Source organism: Brassica napus, chromosome C8 (assembly GCF_020379485.1).
Source record: "Brassica napus cultivar Da-Ae chromosome C8, Da-Ae, whole genome shotgun sequence".
NCBI lineage: Eukaryota > Viridiplantae > Streptophyta > Magnoliopsida > Brassicales > Brassicaceae > Brassica > Brassica napus.
The window spans coordinates 41,493,566-41,511,027 of NC_063451.1; the positions used below are offsets into that span (position 1 = coordinate 41,493,566).

Sequence of the window (17,462 nt, forward strand, 5' to 3'; positions counted from 1 at the left end):
AAAACAAAACGTATTAGTTCCAATTAAGAGTTTCTGTGTTCTCTCTAGTCTCTACAATCTAGCTTACTTTTTATCGTTTAATAGTGTACCCAAGTGTTCTGTAAGGGGTATTGGGTTATCTTTAATCGTCAAATATGCAATGCTAGTAACTCCTTTGATGGATGAGTAATACTCTATTTTAAGTTATAATTCAAGTATGGTTCGCACAAAAAAAAGTAACTAATACGTAGTATGGTTTGCTTTTGTTGTCATATGTAGTTCCTTTAAATCTGTGACCATGTTATAATAAAATCATGTGAGCTCATTAAAATTGATCCAAGCCCGCTTTAAAACAAACAATTAAAAAGCTATGTTACAATCAAAGGAATAAGGCAACATTATTTATCTTTCTAAGTGTTTTGGATAGTTGAATATGATTCAAACTCTTTAATCCTGAACTTCAGAGTTAAATAAAGTTAAGTGCATCCATAAACATAACTACAACAAAGACAATAAGATAACTATCGTTATCAGTGCCATCACCAAAATAAAACGAAAAGTAACTAGTAAAATCAAATCAATTACAAAGCGAAATCTGGTGTAGTTAGAACTGGGTAAAAGAGTTCCATACAGTTGAATCTTAAAATTGAGATTGAAGGTAGAATGAAATGTACGCGAAGTTACTAATAAAACACCTTCTGGGGTTAAAAAGAAGAAGGTATTATCAGCGAAACTTGCAACATTGGTTTAGGCCTCCCATGAATCAGATAAGTACCTCATCAACTTAGCTGGGATTATGAAGGCCTTTCAATCTCTATTTTCTAAAAACTAACAATTAAAAACCATAAATCAAACTAACCGAAGCATATGAATAAACAAAGAAGAACACAGTGACTGAGATATAAATCAAGAACGCAAAATCGAATATCTATCAAATTAACGATGAGTGCGTCTCTGCTACGGCTTGAGATTCAGACCGACGACAAATATATAGTCTGTTTTCTTTAATTTACTAGGGTTTCCGGTTTTCAATGTTATGGGTTAACAAAATTAGGCCCACACTGATTATATAAGCCCAATAAACGTGTGTATAAATAAGCATGCTATAATGGGCCTTGCTACAAGTTTTCCTTATGTCCTTTGTATGGCAAGCATTTTTTTTTTCCGCTTTGAACAAAATATCTGAATTCAAACTATTACAAACTATCTTCGCCCGCCCACTAAACCCGGCACATTCCGCTAGCCCGTTTTTCGAAATTCTTCGGAACCGGTTGCCGTTCTCAACCATCGACGATAAATCACGGAAAATGTGAGGTTCTCCTTGTTGCCTCGGATGCTGGGAACTCCCGTGGCGTCTCCGGAGTAGCTAGTTCCCGATGAACTCCACAAAGCTTATAACCGTCACTGTCTATGAAACGCAAGACGAGCAATAGAAGGGAATTCCAAATACATACCACAGCCTTGCAATCGCCACCAAAGTCGGGTTTGTAGTTAACGCCACACGACGCTTGAAACGCCACTCTAAACGAGCAAACACTCGCCAGTGGACCACTAATCCTAAAACAATCAGGCTGAAATGGAAGCAATCACCAAACCATAAGCTTCATAACCTGCAAAGAAGAAAAGAAACCGTATGCGAGGAGACCAAGCGACTTCGAACCTCCACGCACTGGGATGACAGTGACTTAAGAAGGCCCCCCAACACCATCAAGACCCAGCTGACCCACCAGAAACAAGCCGGCGAAACCAAACTCCAATACAAAGAACTTGTACCGGTGTTCTCTGCACTCCAAGAGACCCTCGGTGGCGACCGAAAAACTACCAGAAGCAGGCTAGAAACAGCTTCGACCGCAAGGTCAAGACAACTCACATAAGGTAAAATGGAGACGGTTGAAACAATGGAAGAGCAGCCGTAAGAAAGAGTGGAGCACAGCCATGGACGGCAGGCACCTGACTTCTAACCGCAGCTACACGCACAAACCCACAGACTTGAGACCACCACACAGCAGCCACACCTCTATGCACCCACAGACTTGACCCCTACCCTCACCGCCTCACAGGAAATCCAGATCGAAGCCTACAATACACGGATCCAATCTCTCCAGAGCCGATTGGAGACGCCGTGACAGAGAAACTTTCCAGAGCACCACGTCGGAGAAAGGGGGAACAAACACAGCAAAATACAAAGAGAAAAGGGAGATGGAGGAGCCTCCGGCGGTGATTTAAATCTTTAGAGAGGGAGCTTTAAATCTATTTCAAAAAACTTATTTTTTTGGCAAGCAAGCAAGCATGTTTTTGATCGTGCATCACATTATCATTAGTCTCAAACATGATTTTCGGTTATTCGCCTTGGATGATAACATTTTTAAATTCTTCAGTACTCATCAACGTTTTCTTATAAAACCCCCATTGATGAACTCATTTTCCTCGTCCCACTTCGAACACAAAAGGGGGAGAACTAGCGAAAGGCATAAAGACAAGGCACACACGCTCTTTAATGGCGATAACACGCCTATCCGTAGCCATTTGCCTTCTCCTCTCTTTGGCCACCATAGCCACCGCTGATTACTACTCTCCCTCATCTCCTCCGGTTCACCACTCACCGGTACACAAACCCACGCTTTACACCCCACCAACCCACAAGCCTACCCTCCCATCTCCCGTTTACACTCCACCGGCTTACAAACCAACTCACTCACCTCCGGTTTACACTACACCGGTTCACAAGCCCACCCTCCCACCTCCGGTTTACACACCACCCGCATACAAACCCACCCTCCCACATCCGGTTTACAAGCCTACCCCTCTCCTCCTGTCTACACTAAACCCACTATCCCTCCTCCGGTCTACACTCCACCAGTTTACAAGCCAACCCTTTCTCCTCCGGTCTACACCAAACTAACCCTCCCACGTCCGGTTTACACTCCACCAACATACAAACCAACCCTACCTCCTCCGGTCTACAAAAAGTCTCCGAGCTATTCTCCTCCTTCATATGTCCCAAAACCCACCCACCAAGCCATACGTCCCAGAGATTCTTAAAGTCGTTGATGGCATCATCCTATGCAAAAACGGTTACCAAACTTACCCAATTCAAGGTATAAATACATGCTTAAGCTTCCCTGATTAAATATAAAGAAATTTCATAGGATAGTCTTTTTAATTTATCTTCACAAAATAGCTATCAATGACTCAAATGACAAAAAAAATGTAATAAAAGGTAAATATACATTTATATTCTAGGGTTAACTAATTTAGACTTATGCTTTCGAGTTAAAAAATGGGTTTTTGAAGATGTGGTTTCAAAATTTTCAAAATAAAAAAGTTATTTTGGTCATTTTCTTTCTAGAATGTTATTTTGTTGACAAAAACTTAAAATGACTATTTAAGAGAATTATCCATAACTATATGATCACAAAAAAAAAAATAATCAGAAAACTCGGTTAATTAAATTCATATAGGAGCAAAGGCAAAGATTGTGTGCTCTGAGCCAGGATCATACGGGAAAGACAAGAAGGATGTTGTGATCTACAGCGATCCAACTGACTCTAAGGGATACTTCCACGTGGCGTTGACAAACATTAAGGACCTACTTCACTGTCGTGTGAAGCTCTACACATCTCCGGTCGAGGCATGCAACAACCCGACCAATGTCAACAAAGGTCTCACTGGACTTCCATTGTCAATGTACGGATACCGTTACCACTCCGACAAGAACTTGAAGATCTTTAGCGTCGGACCTTTCTACTTCACCGGTCACAAAGCTGCTCCCACCACTCCCAAATACTGATCATGATGATCACATTATGATGCCAATGATCTTGCGTGCAATATATATGAGATCGCGTAAAGAATTTTTTTTTTTTTTGAAAACTGGTCCTTCGAAATGTTCTTTTGTTTCTTTGTACCGATTGTATTAATTGTTTGGTTACATTACTATTTGATTATGTTTTTTATGTAATTTTATATACGTTGTATGACGAGCATCTTTGTTTGGGTTTTGCGACTGCTTATATATAAAATATGAGAAATTTAATATCAATAAGAAATTTTGTCCTGGTGATAGAAGTTACTTTAGTAGAGATCATTTGTAATTTTGTGGCCACTGTCGACGCGTGTAGACTCAATGTATAAACAACGATCTGCTAATCTTAATTAACCCAATAAACAATAGTTTAGGAGTTTGCTTACAAAAAAAAAAATATAGTTTAGGAGTTAAATGCTCTATATAGTCATTAACCATAGATTGATTGCACGATATATTTAAATAATTCAATATTAATATCTAGAATATATTGCAGCTCTGAAATTCATAAGAGCACACTACTTTAATCGTCCAATCAAGTCTCCCCCTTGTATATATAAGTATAAAACATAACATAATCGGAGATTTTGTATTGCATACTGTTGAGATATACTCTACTATCTATTGTATGATCGGTATTTTAGGAAAGTAGGTTAACTACTCTTTTGTATATATATTACGGCTCCTCTCCTGGCTTGTCACATACAAGTTCAGTGCGGCCTATATGACATGAGCAATCAATAGAAATGTTTTAACACTTTATTTCTGTCATATGTTGAATACACCGTGCTAGATTGATATTAGTTGGTCAACGTACAAAAATCATACTGCACCAGCGTCTTGTTGGACGATTAATGCAGTCGACGTTTTGACTATGTTACTAATAATAACTGGAACTTACTGTTGATCTACAACAATCTTGTATTCCAACATTTGTTATTTTCTTTATATTTTCAAATATATTAGGATCCAATCTTTACATACCGAACTCAAATTAACAGCATCACTAGGCTCCAGTCCTGAAATTAGGTAATTGTTACGTACCTGTTCGAGACGACTAATGTGAATGATGTTTTCCCTTTTTTTCTAACAATAGTTTGGGGTATAGAAAAAGGAGGAGTCAAGTACGTTCCACCAAAAAGATCTTGGTCGACATGTTATATCAATATTCCTTATAATAAAGTTGGTAATTTGTCCCCACAACTGAAAATTGGAGACATGTGCGCGAGAAATGACTTTTAAAATTTTTAAGGTGATTCGTCGTTATAGTGTGTTTATTACAAAAACAATATGAAATAGATCAGCTTCCACTTTCGTTGCCCATGCACACCGCACGCGAGTTGGTCGGATGGTCCTAACTTAGTCTTTGACTCCACGTCGATTTGTGTACGTGTCACTGTGTCAAAACTCCATTCAACCTAATACCACAATCGTGGTATATTATATAAATCAACTAATTTCTAATAGTTAATTACTAGGGTTCATAAGCGGGGACATGAGAATCCTCATTCTTCAGCAATGACTTGAATGGAGTACGCTCGCTGTATATGCATTTTCATAGCATAAAGACTTTGCTATGTTCGACCAGAGTGTTACGATGGAAAACTACATCTGGATTAAAAACTGTAAGTGAAATAATAAAAAGGGTTTTTGTGCACACAAAAAGGGATTTCCCCGCTAACACATGGGAGAGATGATGGTTTAGGTGAGGTTGGAGAGACTTTTGGTTATAACATAACTAGATGAGGAAGACTGATAAAACCGATTCAAAAAATTCAAGATATGGAATGAACAAATGTTAGAGGAAAAGGTAAACGAGGTCGTCGCGGCCGAGGGAACCATGTACACTAGCGGTTGTCTTTTCTTTATCTTTCTCTTTTAAGATTCACTTGTTGATCTTTTTCTAGGGTGTTCTCTCACTCTCTATTTGTTGTTCTCTTTTTCAAACTTATGGGTGAGAAAACTCATGCCTACCTTGTATTTTTACTTATGCATTTTAATATGAAAGTCTTGTTACAAAAAAAAAAAAAAAAGGGTTTACAAATCGATACAACAAATTACGGCTAAAACTTTTAGTTGATAATGAATTGGATTAACAAATAATATTTTCAGAACCGTTGATTTGTTTCAATTATTTTAGTTACATTTATGTAACAAACCATTTAAGAGATTACAAAAGAACAAAGAGAATCGTTTTGGCGGGTGAGCGCTTTTGCTTCTCTACCTAAACGATACCGTACGTATTTTACATTACAGAATAGCTCCGTTACTTTTTCCCGTTCATTTTTTCAAACGCCGTCTCTTCGTAAAAGAAACGTCCCAAGGATTTGGCACTGATCGCCGCGTGGACACTAAAAAACCACGTGTCTCCACCCCCGCCGTAACACCTGTCAGTTACATGAAGACTCCGAATTCTTGCCCACACGGTTCTGGGTTCCCCCGGATTACCGGGTCGGATTCTTTAGTATCCGAATATTCTTTTTGAATAATCAAATACTCCATAGCCTCTCAATAAACCCCGATTATTCGATCCGTCATCTCCGGGTAGACCCGAGTTAGAGTTGTCAAATTCTCTGGGTATCTCAACAACTATACCGACTAAATCAATCGGTTCCCTCTCACACTCTTCCGTCGGAAACCTAACCGGCGAACCAGAGGACGAAGACGGCGTCGAGGATTCTGATTCGTCCGATGAAGACGAGCTTCCAGCTTCGGTATCTTCAATTGGCTTAACCGATTGAAACACGGTAGCAACCGGTTCTGAATTCCTCAAACCGGATTCAGTAACCGACTCCTCGGGCTGAACCGGAGCTCTGCAAAGCGGACAGCTAGATCTCGACCGGAACCACGTGTCAATACAATCAACATGGAACACGTGGCCGCATTTGGGAAGGACACGTCCTTCGTCTTCTTCTTCAAATTCCGACAAGCAAACGGAGCAATCCTCGGGCGGAGATTTATGGGTTTTAGCGGAATAGACGAAGATTGGGATCTTCTCGAGCACCGTCGGATCGAGAGGAGATAGGGCGGAGGATTGGGTAGGGTCTCTAGCTGCGGACAGAGATCGGAGATGAGCACTGATACGGCGGCGAATACGGCGGTTTTGACGACGGAATAACCATCTGGCGTAGCTGTGGAAACAGAGAATAAGAATGACGGCGACGAAGAGGATGATCACGGAAGCGAGCATGATCTTGCCGTTAAGTGCGTAACGTGAAGAAGGTCCATGGGTCATGTTTTCCCATAGTGTCTTGCTATTGTTATCAACGATGCCCATTGTTCTAGAGAGAGAGAGTGAAATAAGTGAAAGGAGCACGAAAGATTTTAGAGAGAGAATGAATTGAGTGGGTGGTCGAAGAAGACGAGAGTGAGAGTGCTTGATTCTGTGGGTTTGAATCTCTTTATTTATAGACAAGCTATGAATTATTTGGCTACTCTTGTTTTTTTTTTTTTTTTCCTGAGGATTTATTCTTGATTTCAATTTTCAAGTAACTTTATAAAATTGAATTAAAAAGTGATAAATGCTTTTGCGACTTTTTGTTGTTGATTTTCATAGAGTTGAACATACATTTTTTTGTCTAATTTTGAGAAACTCTTTTGACCATAATTTACTTTATGATTTGCTTGCCAATACTTTTTAGTTTTGAATATATGTTTTTCCCACAGAGAAGCATGCATTTAATCACAGATCAAATGTGTAGGAACTTATTGATAAACATGCTGCACATTTGATAGATTTTCTTGAACATTTCTTCAATACTATTTAACCTTTTCTGAATAAATATGCTGTAAACAGAGTTAAAAGTCAAAAGTTTGTGAATTTTATATTATTTACATTCATCAGTATTGTATGTTGAAAATAAAACTATAAAAGTAGATTTAGAGACACTAATAGGGAAAATAAAATGCATGGTCCAATCCAATTGAAATGAAACTGAAAAATCCATAACTAAATAAACCGAAATGAACCTAGAATCTAGTAACACACTGCTTTTGGATTTTCCATGACTCATGGGACTCATTCTCAAGCGTGGTCTCTTAAAGTTTTGCCTAAATGGTAAGAGAAGGACTGTCCCGATCTGGCGGCTCTTTATTTCTTTTTTCTTTTTCTCTCTTTTTATAAAAAAAAATAAGTATTTGGAAGTCTTTTTCAAAAATGTCTTTAAGACCGTTTTACACATCAGAAACCTACTAACATTTTTGTCGTTAAGAGTATTTTAAATGGTCCTTCCTTGCTAACGACCTTAGATGCATTCACCTTTCTCTTGTTTCTTGTTTCTACTTTAAATAACATTAGAGTTTCTACTCTCTTTTTCTTGATCGCATTTCAACTTTCCTCCATTTTGTGCACTATCAAGAAGTATTACTAAAATATTATCCTCGAGAATTGAATTAAGAATCTTAGATCTTTCTAAGAACTTCCAAGGTCATTAACGGCTCTAAATGATTAGAAGATTCCTTACTCTCATTACAGAATATTACAGTATTGGATATATGTTCTTAGGACTAATCTTAGATCAAAAAAGAAGAAACTCCGTTCAAACACACACATAAATATCTTGTACAGCATAACTTCTGTTTTTTAGAAACATACATGATACCCAAACGCAGACAAAAGTAAAAGAATCAGTGACTATATAACTTGTTTTGGTCCCGGGCCGGCCGGGACCGATAGTATGAGTTGTAAAATCTATAACTTATTGATTTATAAAAGGTTGTACATTAAGACTTGGTTACATGGTAAATGGTTTTTATTTAAAGTTGTTGATCAGTGAACAAAGAAAAGCATATTCAATATTATGAAGAAAAATTTACGCTTAGACATACTTTACCTCTTCTCCATAACACTCTAGCATACTTTCTTCATGTCAGATACTTTTTTACGTGCTATTGTCTTATTTACCCTTGAAACTAAAAATCATTTAGTTATCTTTTTCTTCGTTTTACTTTTCTTTACCGTGACCCAACTACTCATTTTCTTAACTTAATATCAAGAAATCAATTACTTGTTTTTTTTCTCTTCCAACCCCTAGACTCCGATGATTCATCATTCTCGGCAAAGACCAAAGGTCACGGTTACTCCCCGGCATTTTCTCCTGCACTGAAAGGTATGACAAATTCTAACTTAGTTTACCCTATTTCTTTATAGTTTGACCTAGATCCCCTTCAATCGGCCGTCAATTTCTCACCGTCGGCGTGAATTTCTGAAACTATTGTCGATTTCTAGAAACCACCATGAATGGTATGACCTCTTTTACATGATTTTAATTTTCTCATCCCATGATTATAGCTATTGTTTACACTTAGATCTGCTTCGATGGTTATGCAGAAACCAAAGGAAATTCCCATCGAGATTGCCACTTCTATGTTAGTGTGGTCAAGGGGCAGATTTGTGTGGTCATCATTTTGTGGACACTATGGACGTTTTAGAGATTTGGTTGTTTAACACTTAAAGAATATTGTCTACACTAGATAGAGGAGAAGAGAATTTAAAAATGATGTGGTCAGGTTTGTGTTGTTAATGATCACATTTGTGTGGTTAATGTATTTTAAAAATGATGAAGAATGTTGTCAGGTTTATGTAATATAACTATGGTTACTTTTATACTTGACCGAACTATGTGAGATTTGGTTGAAAAGTATGAAAGTCAATTATTTCCCCTCCTCTTGTTCGGTCACTTTCCATTTAAAGTCAGTTACTTTTTCATTTTTACCTCAACCAGAAAAGTATATCTCGTCTGTGAAGAAGGCATTTACGGAAGGAAAAAAAACAAAAGTTTGGCAAATAGTAACTTTCAGTCCCAAAGTATGTAAACATGCAAACAAACCTGGAAAAGTAACCTTATACGTAAACAGCTCTATTATGAATGGGATAAGGTCGGACCATTAGTCAAAACATTCTACAACTTGAGAGCACTCTAAAGGCTATACAAACCCATGTGCCGTGAGCGTGCGGGATAACATGAAATATCATACTTTATACGACTGATGAAAGCTACTCATCTTTTATATATATATATATATATATATATATATATCATAAAGTAGCTTAAAGTTCAATTTGAATATCAATATGCAATACAGGTTATCAGCTTTTTATAAAAGTAAATGTAATTGACAGATTTATCCACTAAAATCATATTAAAGTCGACGGGTTCCTTAATAGTCAAGAAAAAGAGAAAAAAAAATAGAAAGAAACATTTGAAAAAGCTAGGTCGAAAAAGTGATAATGAAAATTCATAAGTAAAAGGAAAAAAAACGACCAAGAATTAGTATTTCACAATGTTTAAATTCTGCTAGGCGCGCACATTAGGTGTTCGAACAGTGTTTAGCGTGTAGGTCGATTAATCGTGTTCTATATGCCTGCATGCATGGTAGCTTTTTTTATTTAAGTAAAGTGCTAAACGTTCAACTTTAAGAAGGTTTGATATTTTACAATCAACCAGAGTATCAAACCGTGTGAAAGTTGTAAATAAATGATGTAACAGCCAGTGAAGTTACATTCGGAGAAGTAGTGGCCAGCTCATTCATCTCCCCTTTTCGAATTGCTTTACTTGTTTTTCAACTTTCAACTTTATTTATTTCTTTCCTTTCAACTTTATTTATTTGTTAAAATATGAGAACAATTTACAAAAATGAAAAAAACAACAATAATAAACGCTTATGATAAAACCAAAACGAGAGACAATGCAATACCAAGAGTGAATATGAAAGAACATATTTTCTCTTCACAGTCCCAACCCGAATTTTATTTATATTTAACTTTATATAGATTTCATACCTTTTTAAAAGATGTAATTTTTATACTAGGACAAGTTTTTTTTTTTAATTGAAAAAGGGTTACTAGGGATAAGTTTTTTGAAAGTGTTACTAGGGATAAGTTACAAGTAATTTCTTTCCGTGCGTTTTTTGTCTATACATTTTTAGTTATAAGCTGGAGTAAAGAAAGAAAAAAGTTACATTAAACGGCAATGATCAAGTTTAAACCCGTAACCACACGAACATGCCGTGTGGTAGAAGGAAAGATACTTCTTTCATATGTGGGAAATCAAATGTACCGAAAGAGAAAACCCAAAAGATAAATTATAAAGGATATTTGATCTAAATCCAAAACTGGATAATGTGCAGAAGAAAAGTTAAAGAAAAACTTTGAAAAGACAAATGAATCTTGTAAACATCATGTTATTTCGTCGGAATATTCGCTTAATTCAAACCTGAATCTCTGTCTGCCATAAACAAAACGAAACACTAACATTAGCCCAACCATAGTAACTGTTGGATGATTCAAATAGCTTCATGAGCCCGAATGAAACTTGTTAAGTTTTATTGATAAATCAACATAAACCGTCAGAGACTCTGAATCAAAATACAAAGACAACACGTCTATTCATGTTGATATTAGCTAACAGAAACAAAATGAAGAAGACAATTGGTTTCATATTCCGGCAGACCGGAGAGCGTACTCTTGAACCAATGCAGCAAACAACGACCGTCTCTCCAGCAAATGAACCGGACTATCATACTCTTTCGCTTTTCCTACAATTATTAAAAAAAAAATCAATTAGACCACCAAAAATAAAACAAGATAGTAATATTATTATGTCTTTGTTTTAGCTCTTACCTGCGTCTATAACAAGAACGCGATCACAGTCCATAACCGTTGGAATCCTATGAGCAATGCTGATGATGGTACAAGACGAGAAATCCTCCCTGATGATCTTCTGGATCATAGCATCAGTCTGCGAATCAACAGACGCAGTTGCTTCATCCAAAAACAAAATCCGACACCGTTTCAGCATAACCCTTCCCAAACAGAGTAACTGTCTCTGACCAACACTCCAATTCTCACCACTATCCGCCACTGTCCAACAACGTTCACCACTTTAAATTTATAATCCCAAGAGAAATCTATAACAATAACAGCTTTTCACTCACCGAGAGAATCAAGCTTCCCAGGCTTGGATGCAACAACCTCCTTAAGTTGACATCGCTCAAGACTCTGTACACAAAAACAGAGCATTTCATACAATGATGATAAATCAAGAAGAGAGAAAAGGTTTGGTCTTTTAATCCCTCTAACCTTCCAGATTTCTTCATCAGAGTATTTCTCTGTAGGATCAATGTTACTCCTCACGGTTCCTTCGAAGAGCACAGGTTCTTGAGGGATGATTCCGAATCTTGACCTAAGATCATGAAGTCCCAAAGTGCAGATATCGATTCCGTCGATGATTATCTTCCCACCAGAAGGTTCCACAAGTCTGAACAAGACCTGAATCAAAGTTGATTTACCACTTCCTGTTCTACCAACCACACCAACTTTCTCTCCTCCTTTGATGTCTATTGTAAGTCCCTTGAGGACAAGAGGTGTGTTTGGTCTGTACCGTACCTTGACATCGTCAAGGCGTATGTTACCTTTGTAAGGCCAAGTTGGAGGTGGACGGTTCTCTTTAATCTCCCATGTCGCTTCCGAGGGAATGTCAGTGAACTGTTTGATTCTCTCAACAGAAACCATCTTGTTCTCAACGAAACAGCTTAGATATATTGCCCAAAACAGAACAGAGTTCAGTGAGAGACCGTAAGAAAGTGATAGTCCAACGTTCTCTGCATTGAACCGAAAAACAATTATCATAAGGAAAAACAAACATTTTACTAGTTGAACCGGGAAAAAAAAAAAATCTTTAAAATTTACGGTTTGATGGGTATCCGCAGTTCAAATTAGGCTAACCCGCATCCACCCAAAAAAGAAATAAACTTAATCCGCACTCTGTCCCACAATTTTTTTAAATTAGTGGCATCCGTGGTCCCACGACGGGTCAAACGAGGTGGAGCCCACCGATTTATACTCAAATTCCCACCTCTAGTGCTTAGTTAGTCTTTAAAGGTACCTGGTTTGATAATGTTGCTTGGTAATAAGACCATGAACAGAGCCGAGATACAGAGCACCCAGCTCCCTATCAGCTCTAGACGAAACCCAAGCCATTCGTTGGAACCATTGTTGTGGAAGTCCATCCTGAGATTAGCGTTGACTCTCTTCACATTCTCTTGCCTAAAAATAGACTCTTTCTTGAAAGAACGGATCGTCATCACCCCGGCTATGCTCTCTGAGAAATGGTGGATCACTGGTGCCTTGGTGATCGAGTCAAGACGAGTAAGTTCCCTAGATGATGCAAGGTAATATCCCTGTTTGGATATCAAAAACCGATGAGATGTTTCAACAAAGCAATCATAATATAATCTCTTTGGCTACACTTACCCGGTACCAAATGTTGAGCCATGCCAGAGGAATCACGAAGAAAACAGTTGGCCAAGCATATTGGCAGGTTACTATGAAGATGCTGAGAAGAGTAGTATACATTGCAGCCACTAGTCCTATCATAAAGGGGATGAAGATATCCACATTGGTCTGATCAGTAGATGCCTGCAACATAACATATACTAATAACCGTTAATTCTGGAAATGAGTTAAATCTCTGTGCACTAGTACAAAAATACATTCGCTTGAGCCGGACAAATTCTAGAGTTTGTTTTAAACTTTGCGGTTAATTTGCGTTTGTTCACAACAATAACAAAGTTTGTCTCTCACCCGACTGAGAATTCTTCCCGATGGCGTGGTGTCGAAAAACGACATTGGTGCGTGCACAAGACTGTTGAGAATCTGTTTGAAGAAGATCTGAGCAGTCTTGAGACCCAAGTGAGTGATGTAAAATGCCCTGAGGCAGACAAGAACAATGGATAGAGCAGCAATAATGAGGTAGACGCGGATGAAGACTGAAGGGTCGAATGAGACCGCGTTTTTAGCTGATGTTTCGTAGGCGAGCCAATAATCGCTAGCCATTATAGAGCCTTGCCAAGCCAGAGAGAAGAAGAGAACAAGTATCATTCCCCACCAGCCGTAAGCTTCAGTTGAGTATAGTTTGTAAACTTGAAAGCTCACTTGTCCCACTTCTCTTTCTTCGTCTTTGATCAGTCTAGACCCATCTTCAGGGATGTTGGAGCCGAGGAATGACTTGATGTGTTCATCGTTTAGCTCTCCTAAACGAGGAGACTCCATTGAAGTAGTCCTCTGTATTCTTGGAGATTCGAGTGAAGTAGTTCTATGTATTTTTGGAGATTTTGGTGTTGGTGGTTGACGAGGAGATTCTATTGAAATTGATCTTTGTGTTACTGGTGATGTCGTTGGCACATTTGCTGAGCCAGCTTCAACTAGCTCCATTGATGTCTCGTGCGCCGCTACCAAAGCTCCAAAATCTAAACCACTGCTCACTAACTCGTCGTATTTTCCGGATTGCACAATCATTCCATCTCTCATAACCTGTGAAAATGCAACCACTCATTGGCAAATATATTACATCACAAAACCAAACAAAGTTTCTATCGAACCGTACCAAGATGCAATCAACGTTGTGAAGGAAGTCTACTTGATGAGTTACTAGCAATACAGTCTTTCCTTTCAATGCTCCTCTTACACATTTCTGCACAAACATCACCACAAAGATATAATAATCAGGTGTATTGCTTTTGATTTAAGTTCAATATTCAGACAGGGACCTTAGGTGGCTTACCTTAAATATGTCTGAACCGGTATGAGCATCCACGGCACTAAAGACATCATCAAGTAAATACACATCGGCTTCCTGATAAACCGCACGTGCAAGCTGTATCCTCTGCTTCTGTCCACCACTAAGGTTAATCCCACGTTCCCCAATCTCTGTCTGGTCTCCAAACTCCATCATCTGCAAATCTTTGTCTAAACAACAAACCTTGATAACTTCATTGTACTTGTTTGAATCCATAGGAAGACCAAACAAAATGTTGTCCTGAACCGTTCCATTCTGAATCCACGACGTCTGCGCTACATAGGCCGTGTTCCCACACACCCGAACCTTCCCTGAGATCTTATGCATTTCTCCAAGAACCGAAGCTAGCAACGAAGACTTCCCCGATCCAACGGTCCCTACAATAGCAGCGAGCTCTCCCTTCTTTACCTCAAAGTTTATGTTCTCAATCGCAGGCTCGTCGTCGTCGTCATCCCAGCTGAAGCTCCCATCTTTGATCTCCACGGCGACATTCCCTTCACCACACCCTTGGACCCTTTCCACAGTCTCTCCAGACAGCTCTCTGCTCGTCATGTAAGCGTCGAGTCTCCCGAGAGAGATCATCGCCTGCGAGAGAGCGATCATCGACTGCGGAAACGTCCTGATCGGTTCTTGCAGAATCTTGAAGATAGTGGTCGTGGTGAAAACCGTGCCCGCGTCAAGCTTGACTCCCAAGAAAACCGCCGTCGTGAAAGTGAGCGCGGAGATCAAAACCGGCGTGCTCCATAGCACGATGATGTTACCGGAGATAGAGTAAAGAAACTTGGACAGCCACCCGAACTCCATCTCTCTAAACTTGAGGATCCTCTCGTTGAAATGATCCTCCCACGCTTGAAACTTGATCACTCTCATGTAGTTCAGCATCTCATTAGTGGCTTTCATACGCGAGTCGCGGTTCATCATCAAGCTGAACTGAAACCTGTTGTTCCTCTTCGTCCCCATGAGAATGAACACGAAGATTCCCGTTAAACCGATGACCGTGGTCACAACAGAAGGTCCGAGGACACCGTAGAGAAGCACAAGAGCAACCGCCACTTGCAAAGGCATTAGCCAGATTGCGTGCAGCTGAAGCATCATATCGGAGAGCTGCTGCGCATCCACAGCCATGTAGTTAACTATCTGCCCCACGCCGTGGTTCTGACGAGCCGAGCCGGTTAGCTTCAACCCTTTCTTGTATAAAGCTGTTATCAGAGTCGATCTTATGAGCATCCCTAGCTTCTGCGAGTTGAAGTTGAACTGGTGAGTGGCCAAGACTTCGACGAACTTGGCGACCAAGAGGATTAGAACGAGGTAGTATCCTTCCGACGGGGAGGAGCCTTTACCGGATGTGAAGTCGACGAAGCTTTGGATGAGGACGGGACCGACGTAGATGACGCTGAGGCGGAGGATCGCTAGAACCGCCGTGAGAGCCACTTCTTTCCAGAAACATCGGAGAAGAGTGGTTCTCACGGGGTTTCTCGAATTCTCCTGAGGTTTAGGCCATTTGGATTCGAAGAGAGCCGCTAGCTTCTCGGCTCTGTGCTCCGGAGAGAGCGTCGGGACTTGATCGAGGCTCAACGGAGACTTGTAGCCTTTGCTGAGTAACGGATTCATCCATATCCAGAACGTTTTCGAGAGAAACGACGCCGTTGCGTACAGAGACACGTTCTCTGATGACTTCTCCAAAACGACGTCGTTTGACTTCGCCGGGATCGCAACGCTGCTGGTGGTTACTATTCCCGTTGAGCCTCTGATGGATACGATGAGCAAGACGGCGGTTAGAGGGAAGGAGACGAAGGACGCGACGTCGTCGGATCTTAGGCTCGCGGCGGATGGATCGCCGGAGATGAGGTGGAGTATCCCGGAGACGGCGAAAAGAGTGGTGACGATGAAACTTGAGACCCAGTAGATTCGTAACGTTAACGGATGGTTGGTTGATGCGAATCTTTTCTCGTGGAGAACCAAAACGGCGATGACGGCGTAAGTAACGGCGTGGATTAGCCAGAACAGAGCGTCGACGAGTTTTAGTTTGGTACGTGTGGTGAAGGCCAAAACGCAGAGAACGATTGAGCAAAACGACAGGAGAATAGTGGCTACGACTGTCGTTTTGAACAAACCGGTTGTTCTGGTTACGGTTCTTCTTGCGATGAGAGGCTTCCTGATGTCAGCTTCTGTAGTAGAAGAGGAAGAAGAGGAGGAACAGAGTTTGTGGAGAGCGAATAAGGTTAGGATGATGAGGAAGAGTAGATCGACGGCGGAGGAGAGGAGTCGCTGTGGACATGGAGATAGTAGAATGAATCTCAGCCATTGGATTGGAGCCGGAAGAGATGAGGACGGTTCGATGACTTCAGACGATGAACAGGAGAGACCGGAGACCCATGGAGAAGAAGAAAGCCACCACATTTTTTTCGGACAATAACCAAACTCCAAGAAAACTCCCTGTATTATTATGATTGGTTTGGTTTTTTATTAACTTTGTATTAGTCTATTAGCACTTATCCTTGTTAATTACAGACGGTATTAAGGATTGATCAATCGTTGGAAAACAATTAATTAAGCAAGGCTGCTAATAATATGGTTTATGCTGATTTGGTCTACGTAGCCGGCTGACAAGAAGGAAGAAGACAAAAGTGTATGGGACTAGTCAGTAACTAAACTAATACTACTACTTTTTAATGGACATAAGACACGTGTGAAGAAGAAGAGATGAGTTGAAAAAATTGAGTGGAATCAAAAGAATAATTATAGTTTGGACTTAGCAGAGTGGAGAGTCAGAAAATGGAAGTCACTTTCAAAGATTTAGTGGAGGATATCTCCCTGTTTTAGAATTCGTATCCATGTGAGCCATGTGACGTTACTTTCATTCTTTTGTGATTTTTTTTGTTATTATAATCGGTTATAAAACTGATAAATCAAATAACAATTAGCAGTAAGAGTACGAGATATTTACTTTTTTTTTCTATGAGTTTAAATAAAACAAACAACACTTTTAAGTTAAAAGATAAACACATGGAACATGTTTAATGGAGGGTTCTTAGAATGGAGTTTTTAGCGAAATATAAAAACCCGTCTCTTAATTTTTAACTAAAAAAACTAAGAACCGG

General features: G+C 39.5%; 2 protein-coding genes, 1 non-coding gene and 1 pseudogene across 3 annotated transcripts; 1 reads left to right on the plus strand and 3 right to left on the minus strand.

Annotated features, from left to right (window-relative positions):
• Positions 1-645: 645 nt before the first annotated feature.
• LOC125592217 lies at positions 646-774 on the minus strand. The gene has a single exon (XR_007328059.1). It is a non-coding gene; the product is annotated as a small nucleolar RNA snoR83 (small nucleolar RNA).
• Positions 775-1,523: 749 nt separating this feature from the next.
• Positions 1,524-4,547, plus strand: LOC125591210 (annotated as a pseudogene).
• Positions 4,548-5,889: 1,342 nt separating this feature from the next.
• Positions 5,890-7,312, minus strand: LOC106411601 (RING-H2 finger protein ATL5-like). The gene has a single exon (XM_013852390.3). The coding sequence runs from the start codon at positions 7,059-7,061 to the stop codon at positions 6,246-6,248; it is 816 nt and encodes a 271-aa protein (XP_013707844.2). The 5' UTR covers positions 7,062-7,312; the 3' UTR covers positions 5,890-6,245.
• Positions 7,313-11,083: 3,771 nt separating this feature from the next.
• On the minus strand, positions 11,084-16,846 carry LOC106414699 (ABC transporter C family member 14). The gene is made up of 9 exons (XM_013855304.3): positions 14,347-16,846; positions 14,170-14,256; positions 13,368-14,096; positions 13,038-13,202; positions 12,670-12,964; positions 11,865-12,385; positions 11,720-11,783; positions 11,406-11,645; positions 11,084-11,320 (listed from the first exon to the last, which is right to left on the minus strand). The coding sequence occupies exons 1-9, from the start codon at positions 16,759-16,761 to the stop codon at positions 11,220-11,222; spliced, it is 4,617 nt and encodes a 1,538-aa protein (XP_013710758.1). The 5' UTR covers positions 16,762-16,846; the 3' UTR covers positions 11,084-11,219.
• Between the last annotated feature and the right edge of the window lie 616 nt (positions 16,847-17,462).